The sequence below is a fragment of the Rhinatrema bivittatum genome, chromosome 8, assembly GCF_901001135.1.
Source record: "Rhinatrema bivittatum chromosome 8, aRhiBiv1.1, whole genome shotgun sequence".
In the NCBI taxonomy this organism is placed as follows: domain Eukaryota; kingdom Metazoa; phylum Chordata; class Amphibia; order Gymnophiona; family Rhinatrematidae; genus Rhinatrema; species Rhinatrema bivittatum.
The window spans coordinates 202,670,975-202,683,003 of record NC_042622.1 but is presented as its reverse complement, the minus strand read 5'-3'; the positions used below and the strand labels follow the sequence as shown (position 1 = coordinate 202,683,003).

At 42.9% G+C, this 12,029-nt stretch overlaps 1 protein-coding gene across 8 annotated transcripts in view; it reads right to left on the bottom strand.

The window, feature by feature from the left end:
- CUX1 (cut like homeobox 1) overlaps window positions 1-12,029 on the bottom strand; it is a 1,076,531-nt gene that overhangs the window by 879,385 nt on the left and 185,117 nt on the right. For all 8 annotated transcript variants that reach the window (XM_029612600.1, XM_029612603.1, XM_029612599.1 and 5 more), the window contains exon 2: window positions 3,669-3,779. In XM_029612600.1, coding sequence (XP_029468460.1) covers window positions 3,669-3,779 — 111 coding nt within the window. The remainder of the gene's footprint in view (window positions 1-3,668; window positions 3,780-12,029) is intronic.

The following is a 12,029-nucleotide window of genomic DNA, read 5'->3' as shown; positions in this document are numbered from 1 at the left end:
GGTGTGGAAATCCGAAAGAAATGTATTCGATGGGGGGTGTAGGGCTGATGTGCACGGAGCAGGAGAGAAACCTCGGGTGTTGGTATCTAACGATCTGAAGTCGGCGAAACAATGTGAGAAGGCGATAGCTAAAGCCATAAGAATGCTGGGCTGCATAGAGAGAGGAATATAGAGTAAGAAAAGGAAAGTAATTATCCCCTTGTACAGGTCCTTGGTGAGGCCTCACCTGGAGTACTGTGCTCAGTTCTGGAGACCGTATCTCCGAAGGGACAGACACAGGATGGAAGCAGTCCAGAGAAGGGCAACCAAAAAGATGGATGGTCTTTATCGAATGACTTATGAGGAGAGATTGAAGAATCTAAATATGTATACCCTGGAGGAAAGGAGGCGCAGGGGTGATATGATATAGATGTTCAGATACTTGAAAGGTTTTAATGATCCAAAGTCAACGGCAAACCTTTTCCAGTGGAAAAAAAATCAGCAGAACCAGGGGTCACAATTTAAAACTCCAGGGAGGAAGACTCAGAACCAATGTCAGGAAGTATTTCTTCACGGAGAGGGTGGTGGATGCCTGGAACGCCCTTCTGAAAGAAGTGGTGAAGACTAAAACTGTGAAGGATTTGAAAGGGGCATGGGATAAACATTGTGGATCCATAAAGCCTGGAGGATGGGAATGAAGAAAAGAGGTATGGGGGTGGCTTACGGGAATGACGGCTACTACCTGGTGATTAATACCCTTATTCAATAAATGTTTACACGATTAATGAGACTCCTACATTGCTCTATGCTTCAACAGCAAGAGGAAATTTGGAAAAGAGGATTTGCATTCAGGCAGCAACCAATAAGGTAGCACAATCTGGGGAAACAAATAAGCGTGGTAGTAGCTTGCTTGTTGCGGTGGTTACTATCCCAAACCAATTACCGTATTTTGCACTCCATAAGAGACACTTTTTTTCCCCAAAAGTGGGGGGAAAATGTCTGTGCATCTTATGGAGCGAATATTACAAAAAAAAAAAACTAACTACAACCTCCCACCCTCCTAACCCCCCCAAGACTTGCCAAAAGTCCCTGGTGGTTCAGCGGGGGTCCGGGAGCGATCACCTGCACTTGGGCCGTCGGCTGCCAGTATTCAAAATGGCGCCGATAGCCTTTGCCCTTACTGTGTCACGGGGCTACCGGTGCCATTGGTCGGCCCCTGTCACATGGTAGGAGCAATCTTCACTTTCAATGCATATCCAGCATAAATCTCTGCTTCAAAGTTATCTCTGCTTCAATGGCAGGGCGGAATGAAGATAAGAGGATTTACATTCAGACAACAACCAACAAGGACTGAATTGCACAGTCTGGGTAAACAAATAAGCATGGGAGTAGCTTGCTTGTTGCGGCGGTTACTACTCCGAACCAATTAAGCCTGTTACTTCACTTGGAAAGCATATCCAGCGCAGCTCACTGCTTCAACGGCAGGGGGAATGAAGAAAAGATTATTTATATTCAGACAACAACCAACAAGGTATTGATCTGAGCAGTATGAGTATACAAACATCAGGATAACTTGCTCGATACGATGTTTACTACCCTCAAACATTAAGCCTTATACTTCACTTTGATACAGCTCCAGCACTGCTCTCCTGCATCAATGGCAGGGGTGGAAGGAAATTAGAATCAAAAAGCTACCAATAAGGGCCCTGAGCTCAGCGGTCTAAGTAACAGATAAGTATGAGAAATAAGTATGAAAGCTTGCTGGGCAGACTGGATGGGCCTATTGATCTTCTTCTGCCGTCATTTCTATATTTCTGTTTCTATGCATGCCAATTCTAATGATGAATTCATTCTCACTTGTGTTATTTAAATTGGTTTATGTTTTATAGTTTATAATATTGTTTTATTTGCTCTACAGAACTTTACCTTTATTTTTTTTATATGTCATTCACTGCTTTGGGTGACTATGTAGGGGAGGTGGTATAGAAACTAAATAAAACGACAAAGATTGCCTTGCAAAGCAAATCCACAACAGAAGAATTCAAGATCTTTCTTTTCTTGATTTGTCTGTGGTCTCACATACTCTTGCCTGCCCTCTCTGCTCTCTGGCATCCAGGAAGCTTTCTTATTCTCGGAGTCTTCCCTTTCACAGGCAAGAAATATTTATCTAGCATTAATGGATGCATCTGTTCCCCACAATTCAGGCAGAAATAACTCTTATCCATAAGGAACACTACAGAACTCTCTTAATAAAATCAAATGTTGACGAATACTTACCTCAGCAGTTGACACAAGACACCTTGTAACTGAACACACATTCCTTCCTGCCTCAGACAATCCTTTTCCTCATAAGAGTGATCCAGGATGACCCAGTTAGCCTCCGCCCACTATTTCAGACTGAGCCTCACTTCATGGCCCTCCAAGCTTTACCAACTGGTTCCATAAATCAAGGGAATCCCAAGAATTAAGATGACTTTGGACCAGGACCACAATCCTGTAGCCACTTTCATATTCTGATTCATGTTTCGGTCAGTGACCTATGTAATTTTCACAGTTCTTCAAACAGGCCTCAGCTGTGCTACAGAAAATATCAGTTCAAACACATGCAGAATAGAAGCCTGCAGCATGAAGATCCTGTTTCTGCATGACAACACAAAGACTGCGGAAGAAGGAGCCAATGGGATTCTGGGAGGAAGGTTGCATCACAAACTTCTAAAAAGACTGGTGTTCATTTACTGAGACAGCAGGCGGCATTGTACCCTAAACAGTACTGATTAAACAGAAACATAACAGAAAAGAGGGGTATAAGGGTAAGAGATTTGGGCTTTGGTGCTAGCTATTTAAGGAAATAGTGAAAAGGAACAGCAGGAATGCTTAAAATATTATATGTTTTCCTTACTAAATAAACACATCTAGAGTCACGGTGATGTAATTTATTACAACAATATAATTTCTTAGGGTGTCTGGAAGCAAACTAAGTAGTTTGCTTTGCAAGCTGTCAATTAGAACACATTGTTTTCATGTCCTACAATTGATAGAAACAATTTCAGCATATGCTGAAGCAAAGTGACAGCTACACATTTCAATATTCTCTAGCTACTCTTCTACTGGACACTGGTAATGCTCCCTACTTTGTGATGATCAACAATAACTCTGCTATCTGTAAATAAAAAATGAATTAATTTAATCATTATTCCTAAAATGCACCAAACTCTACTATTTTCTTCACCAAGCTAGTCTGGAATATCTTTGCTTCCTTGATCTTCCTAAACCTCAACTATACTGAAGTATCAATTGTATGCTGAACGCAGTCATCACATTTCCTGTGACTTGCCAAACTGAAGAGAACTTTCTAAGAACAATTTGCATGAAACCTGAAACTCAGCTGTATGCCTTATTCATAAGTACTGACCTCAAATAAAACTGAGGATACCGGACTAAATATGAGTATGGCAAAAGGAGATAGTCTAACAAAATTATACAATTTGGTTGATGAATTGTAGAAAAAAAAAGATAAGGCAATGTATATGTTTTTATAACTGCAAATATACCAGTTAAAAAATAATAACGCAAGAAAACTAACAGTTTCATAGTCTTTACTATCAGACAACAGAGTTAAATTGCATTAAGTTCATGTTAAAGAATTAGAGCAGTCAAACTTCTCTCACTAAATGTTTCCTTTAACTTACCTCAGGAGTGTTTTTCTTGAATTCGCGACTTTGATCAATAAGCTTTTTTCTAGATTGTTCACTTTCATCTTGTCGGTTAGCCAATACCGTTGCTGTGGAATCGAGCTCTCTCTGTCAAGAAAAAGTAAAATCATAAGATTAACACAGAAACATAGAATATATTGGCAGAGAATGACTATAAGGCCCATCTAATCTGCCCATTTTCCCTTGCTGTTGCAATACCACTGACCTTACGTTTTAGCCCAGTTTCCATATTTCTAGGGATCCTCTCTGTTTTTCTATAGTTTCTAGTAAAGCTTGTTTTCCCCTTCTGCCATTCAGACTGAGGCTTTTCGTACATCCATCTCCCTTTCTATGAAGAAATACTTTAAATTATCAGATTCTACCTCCTCCAAACTCATCTCATGATCCTTTTGCTGCAATTTCCTTTCTTCTGAAAAATACTTTCATCTTGTGTATTATACATAGAGGAAAGCTTCAGAAGCAAAAGTCTTGAGAACCCACGTATATTAAAGTTTTTTTCCACTATACATACATAGGAAAACCAGGTAACTTGGATTTATGAGGCATATCTTTTTCAAACTAAAGAACTAAACTCTTCAAAAATATTACTGTTATAGTAAAGAATAAGAATATTGAAAATTGCTAGGTAAAAGGGAATAATTTTTAGTACTATAAATAAAAACATATTGTTGGTCTGAAAATAAGACCAAAAATGGTTAATAACAATAAGTATAACTTAACAGTCTGTAAAGGACATTTATGGGTACTGGTCCATGGAATCAAATCTAAAATGGCAGTCATGGAACCCAATAACTGAATAGAATCCCTAACTCTAGGAGTCTTTGAAAAAAAACTTGTACTTGGCCTACAATTCTGGATATTCTTTCCTGTGTCACTTAAATCCAGCAGACTTTGGTAAAGTAGTAAGCTCCTAGGCATTCCAGAATCTGAGAATGCCTAGGACACAGACTCCGCTCTTGTCAATCAACTACCCAACACTGAATATGACATACACCATTCCCAGACCTAAAAAAAGAGGGGGGGGGGGGGAATACTCCTAGCTGCAAAGAAATACCTCAAGCTAAAACAAATTCCAATACTCCTTCCTGCCAAATACGAAGTGGGCCTATTCAAATCTTCCAAATTACAAATCTGTCTTGTATACACCCCCCCCTGGCGTCTTAGATGCTGACATCTCCCCTATCATCGAATGCATTGCAGCAAACATCACCAGAGACATACCCGCCATTGTCCTTGGAGACTTCAACCTCCATATTGATGTACTCCCACTCTCTCACAGCTGTCAAACCTTCCTCTCAGCTCTTAATGCGATGGACCTCCATCAAATCATTTCTAGCCCCACACACAAAGCTGGACACTCCCTTGACCTCATCTTCATGAATTCCCACCTCCTCCCATAATCCACCACATACACTCCCGTTCCCTGGTCAGACCACTTTCTCATTAAAACCTCATGCACAATCAAAAACTTCACCAACCAATCTAACACAAAAACTACAATTCAATTCAGGAGAGCTTGTACTAGAGATGACCTTGTTGATACCCTCTCCGTCAACCTCAAAAACCTAGACCTCTCTGACTCCCAAACGGCCATAACCACATGGAACCATATCACTAAAGAAACAGCCAACAAACTCTGCCCTTTAATAACCAAAGAGATCTGCCCATCCACTAAAACTAAGCAACCCTGGTACACCCCTGAACTAAAACTACAAAAACACAATCTTAGAACCCAAGAAAAAACATGGTGCAAAGACCCATCTGCCAAGCAACTTGCCAAATATAGAACCTTACTACACAACTACAGAACTAACACCCTCAAAGCCAAACGTGACCACTACGCCTCCAAAATTCACGACTTTCAATTCAACCTGAGAGCCCTATTCTCTCTCATCTCAAACCTCACCAAGACACACACAACGACTTCACCATGCAAGGACTCCAACACCAAATGCAACCAACTCGCCCAATATTTCCACAACAAGGTCGCCACCATCGCCTCCCGCTTTTCCCATGTTCCCCCTCAGACCAATTCTACCCCAAAAGTCACCGACTTCAAAATGGACACATTCGAAAACACTTCTCCTACTGAAATCTCGGCTATTCTTAAGAAAATGCGCCCCTCTACCCATCCCTATGATTTGATCCCCTCCAAAATACTCTTGACAATCCCTGACAGCATCTCCCTACCTCTAGCTGATATCATCAACATTTCCATTGCCACTGGGGATGTTCCCACACAACTTAAATTAGCCGTTGTCAAACCTATTCTTAAGAAACCTAAACTTGACCCTTCCAACCTGTCCAACTACCGCCCTATCTCCAACCTGCCATTCGTCGCCAAAATCCTTGAAAAAACTGTTAATACCGAACTCTCGAACTACTTAGACCAACACCAAATACTCTATCCATCACAACACGGCTTTAGAAAGCGTTTCAGCACTGAAACCCTTCTTCTCTCCCTCTCTGATTTCGTCATCAGAGGCTTTGACCAAGGTCAAACATACATCCTAGCTCTATTAGACATCTCAGCAGCTTTCGATACCATCAACCATACTATTCTACTCGATAGGCTAGCTGACATTGGCATCTCTGGGACTCCACTACGCTGGTTCAAATCATTCATAAGTGACAGACAGGTAAAAATAGAAAACCATGAATCCGAACCAATCGACATCACAAGGGGCGTTCCTCAAGGCTCCTCTTTATCATCCACACTCTTTAATATATACCTCCTCCCCCTTTGCCAGCTGCTTTCAAATCTCAGTCTTCCACACTTTGTCTACGCAGACGACGTACAGGTTCTTATACCTATTTCAGATTCCATATCCAATGCCCTAAAAAGATGGGACAGCGCCCTCACATCCATCAACTGTCTCCTCACTCAGCTCAACCTAGCCCTAAACCCCAACAAAACGGAACTCATGATCATCTCTCCTCAATCCATCAATTCCTTACCTACACTTGCAACCAATTCTCCCCCCTCTCTCCCCACTTTCTCCCAAACTGTTAGAGACCTAGGTGTCACATTTGACCCCCAATTCAGCCTACAGAAATTTATCTCATCCACCATCAAAGACTGCTACTACAAACTACACACCCTCAAAAAACTTAAACCCCTCTTGCACTTTAACGACTTCAGAACCGCCCTACAAGCCCTTATTTTATCCAAAATAGACTACTCAAACGCTTTGCTCCTAGGTCTCCCGAAAAACAGCCTTGCCCCCCTTCAACTACTGCAAAATGCAGCTGCACGTATATTAACCGGCTCCCGCAGAAAAGAACACATCACACCTGTCCTCAAACAACTACATTGGCTTCCCATCACTGCCAGAATCCAGTTTAAAACCCTCACCCTCATATATAAAGCCGTCCACAATCCTGACATGATCTGGTTCTCAGACAGTCTACATATCCGTTTCCCCTCCAGACCCACCAGAACACCCTACACAGCAAATATTCACACTCCTTCTCCCAAACTTTACCACCTAACAATCACCAAACAACGTGCGCTTTCCCTAGCTGGACCCTCCCTATGGAACTCTATCCCCACCCATCTACGCCATGAAACCTGCCCCAAAAAATTTAGACAAAATCTCAAGACTTGGCTTTTCGCACGAGCCTACACATGAACCCCCCTGCTTGTTACTCATTCTCTCCAAACCCCTCCCCTGCCCCTATCCTCTCCCCCCAAATCCAGAACTTTTTCATTGTAAACAATTTACTTGTATATAATACTTGTATATAATTTTTATTGCTTATATCTAACCATGTTATTACGCTTATATATTTGTACAGTATTTTCCATTTTGTTTCCCCCCACTTCCCACCTCCCAGTTCCCTTATCAGTTTCATTGTAAAGCCCTGTTGGCCAGTTTTATGTTACATGGAAACCGATGTGATGTTTGCTTAGGGGTAGATTTTAAGAGGCGCGCGAACAGCCTACTTTTGCTTGCGCATCAGACTCAAGCAAAAGTACGCTGGATTTTAGTAGATACGCGCGGAGCCGCGCGTATCCACTAAAATCCTGGATCGGCGCGCGCAAGGCTATCGATTTTGTATAGCCTGCGCGCGCCGAGCCGCGCTGCCTCCCCCCGTTCCCTCCAAGGCCGCTCCGAAATCGGAGCGGCCTCGGAGGGAACTTTCCTTTGCCCTCCCCTCACCTTACCCTCCCTTCCCCTACCTAACCCCCCCCCCCGGCCCTGTCTACACCCCCCCCCTTACCTTTGTCGGGGGATTTGCGCCTCCCGGAGGGAGACGTAAATCCCCGCGCGCCAGCGGGCCTGCTGCGCGCCGGGCCGCGACCTGGGGGCGGGTACGGAGGGCGCGGCCACGCCCCCGGGCCGTAGCCACGCCCCGTACCCGCCCCCAAAACGCTGCCGACACGCCCCCCACGACGCCGCGCGCTCCGGCCCCGCCCCCCGACACGCCCCCCTCCGAGAACCCCGGGACGTACGCGAGTCCCGGGGCTCTGCGCGCGCCGGGAGGCCTATGTAAAATAGGCTTCCCGGCGCGCAGGGCCCTGCTCGCGTAAATCCGCCTGGTTTTGGGCGGATTTACGCGAGCAGGGCTCTGAAAATCCGCCCCTTAATGAATGTCGGTATACAAAAATTTTAAATAAATAAATAAATAAATAAATAAATAAGAATGAACCAATTTGCTCTTTGCTAAGTTCACCACCCAGCCTCGGCCTTCTTGGACCTGTACCACTATAGTGGAAATCACCTGGTATTCCTGAAAGGACTTGGCTCTTATAAGCCAATTATCAAAGTACATATGAAACAAAATACCATCTTTTCGCAAGAAAGCAGTGATCAACACCACACAGAAGGAAGGCCGAAGGGTGGGCTCCAGACTGAAAATGCTTCCTTAGAATACAAGAGTGAAGAAACATGTAGGATCATCCTTGATGGGAATGAGAAATAGGATTTGCAAAGATCCAGCAATGAATCCTGCCTCATTGCCATAATCACGGAATGAATGGTTTTCATACAGAGCAGGTTATCCAAAAGCATTCTTTGACTCCTTTCAGGTTGAGAATGGGCTTGTAGGACCCAATCTTCTTCAGGCCTACAAAGTAAATGGAGTACCAACCTTACTCCGAACCTCACATGTCACTGGGACCATAGTTTCCAAATACCGAAGCCTTTCCAGAGGAGACCTTTCCACTATCTTTTTGGAAAGTGATGCACAAGTGAAGACCATAAAGGTATTTGAAATGGGAGTGGAAAAGTTTAGGGAATGACTGTTCTGTACAACCTCCAGGACCTACCGGTCTGAAGTGATGTGGATCCATTCCTGATAATACCATTGCTGGAGACTGCCCATTGACCTTTATTTATTTTTATTTACATATTCTTATATTTCACAAAATTCCATCGATTGTTCAATGCAGAGTACATAACATTCATAAAACAAATATATAAATACCAACAAATACAATAAGCATAAACCAATAAAACTCATTACCTAGATTTAAATTTATAAACCTGTATTAAAAAAAAAAAGGATGCCTTCATATTTTTCCTAAAGCTTAATCAACCTCCTCTCCTATAGCATTGGGCAAAGCTTTTCAAATCATAAGTCAAACAAAAGAAAGCATTCTTGCTCGTGTTACCTGTAACTTATAATTACAAATCTTTAGAGGGATAGTCATGTTAGCCTGGTGTAGCAAAAATGACAGGAGTCGTGTGGCACCGTATAGACTAAGCAATTTATTGAAACATGAGCTTTCAAGGGCAGTGTCCACTTTGCAGGTGCCACCCAACTCCTGTCATTATAATTACAAAGATGGAACAGAAAGTAAATTTTAATCTGAAGGCTGCAAAAAAGTTCGTGGAATCAAAAGCTTGATGAGACAAAATAAACTTTCATTACAAAGTTTTGATACAAGTGCAACTAATATTACATCTGATTTATGATGAGGAATACATGTCCGACAGGGAAATCCAATGTAAGTGCTGTATGCGCACTCAAATATGCAGCAAAATCAGTCACAAGCCATTGCCAGGGGAGTTTCTGTGGATGCAACATGTTTGTTTCTAGAACTGGAAGTGCCAGGTTTCTATAGTGGATGTGTGTCTCATGCTATATAGTTTTGGATTAATGTTGGACCCCAGACTTTGTTCTTACAAAAGAGAATCGTTTACAAATCCATGGCTCATCATTCAAAATTTGCAGATATTGAAAATCCAAAACACTTTAAATAAAAGAATTCTGCAACATTAGCGCCTATTTTAGTGCTTGTTTTCCCACAGCTTTCTGCATCTGACTTTAGTGTGGGTATCTGCATGGGTATTTGCTCTTGCAGGTTTTTTGGTTGGGTTTTTTTTTTCTCATTTGCATGCTGTTCCTTTTTACAACCCTCGGGGCTGCCTGTTTTTGCCACACACACTAAAAAAAAAAAAAAAAATACGAGATGAAAAATAGCACCAATTTCAACACGGGTCTTATTACATCACCCCCCAAAGAGTTTTATGGGCAGGCATTTCAGAGGAACTAGTATTATCATTCCATGGCTATCTGGTGTCCCATCCCCCCCCCCAAAATGACTGGCTACTTTTTCTGAATTTGGCTACTTGTGAGGAAGACTATTCTCTAGATCTATATCTTCTGGCCTTCCTAAATGAATACATCCTCTATTATCCCGAGAAGATGAACAGACTTTTCTGGAAGCCTTTGTGGTTTTGCTTCCTAGATCTTTGAGGAACTTTCCCAAGTTGTTTCTAAACAATACCATCCCATTAAAAGGAAGTCTGCTAAGAAAGATCTTAAATGCAGAATCTGCCAACCATTTATATAACTATAAGAGTCTCTGAGACACAACAACTAAGGCTACCGATCTAGAGGAAAAGTTAGAGGTCATACAAAACACCTACCAAAAAAAAGCAACCCCCTACCTCTAGGCAAGCTGCTTCTGGACATTCTGAGAGCTGCTGCACCCAGCACAATACTGCCCAAGCCACATAACCCGCAGAAATTGACATTTCCACCCCCAAGGCTGTAGAAGCAAAGAATTTTTTGAAAGTGGCTCAGTTTTCCTATCCTGTGGGCTCTTAGGAGCTGTGTCCCTTCAATTGAGATAGCCATCTTCCCAGTCAAGAACAGGGCAGAGACTCCTGGTATCCTCTCTCTCTCTGACCTCAACATGCAGAGGATAGAGCTGATTTATGGTCCTGACACTGCCTGGAGTGGAAAGGCTTTGGACAAGCACAGACTCCCTCAAGGATAGGGACTCCTACTGGCACTTCCTCAACTTTGGCATCTGACATTAGGAGAGAAGTATTCACAATAATGAAACCACAAATAATTGTGAACTGAGGTAACACAAACTCACTTCAAATTTAAAGCCACAGTTCTGAAAGTTTTAGTAATGCAGGTATAATGAGCCTTGAATGTTCACTTACTGCAGTTCTATTTTATCAAACTTGTAGGAATGCTAGATCTTTTAACTGCTCACAATTCATAATCATTAGGTCACCTTTTCTTTTTAATTTTTTTTGTGTGTGTGTCCCTGTGAACTGTGCACTACTCGTGACCTTTTTCAAAATATATATTTGAAAAGGAAAGGTAATTATCTTCAGACTACAGATTAGATTCGGTTCCTCTCCAAGTTCGAAGGACCAGGAGAGAAGTGACACCATAGAAGTAAGCCACCTCATGCTTGCAAAAAGACTGGACAACTAAGGAGTCCTCTCCATCAGAGGGCAATTACCCTTCCTCCAGGTACCCTAGCAGGATTTTGGCCTCCAAATCTTCTTCCCCAAAATCCAGGAGTGGCATCAGGTGGAGGGGGCAGGGGGACACCCCCTGCCAAATTTGATGCCTCTCTTGAGAAGCTGAAGTGTTTGAACGCTGAACTCCTGCACTAGGGTAAAACCAGTCATAGTGCCCTCCTACACAGGCTGTATGTATGTGTGAGGCTGCCTCTGCCTCACACATACATTGTGTGTATGTGCTGTGACAGCCTGTGTGTGACATACAAGCTTTCACACAGAACATTCACAGGTACACAGGTTTTCACACAGACACACACACACATGCTAGGGTGACCAGACAGCCCGTTTTTCCAGCCTGTTGTACAGTGTCCGGTTACAAGGGTAACCTAACACTATAAACCTGATCAGGCAAGGCCAGGGGCCAATCAGTGGTGGCAGCCAAGCAGCGCTCCAATCACCTGCCTGTTTTCGGGGCTCGGTTTGACCCGCCTCCTCCTCTGCCTCTCCCACAGCTGTGACACTGCTTTGCGCTGTCCTTCTGGGAGTCACAGAGGAAGAGGAGAGTCAAATCTGAGCCCCAAAGACAGGCAGAATCTACCTAGGAAGAAATCAATGCTCT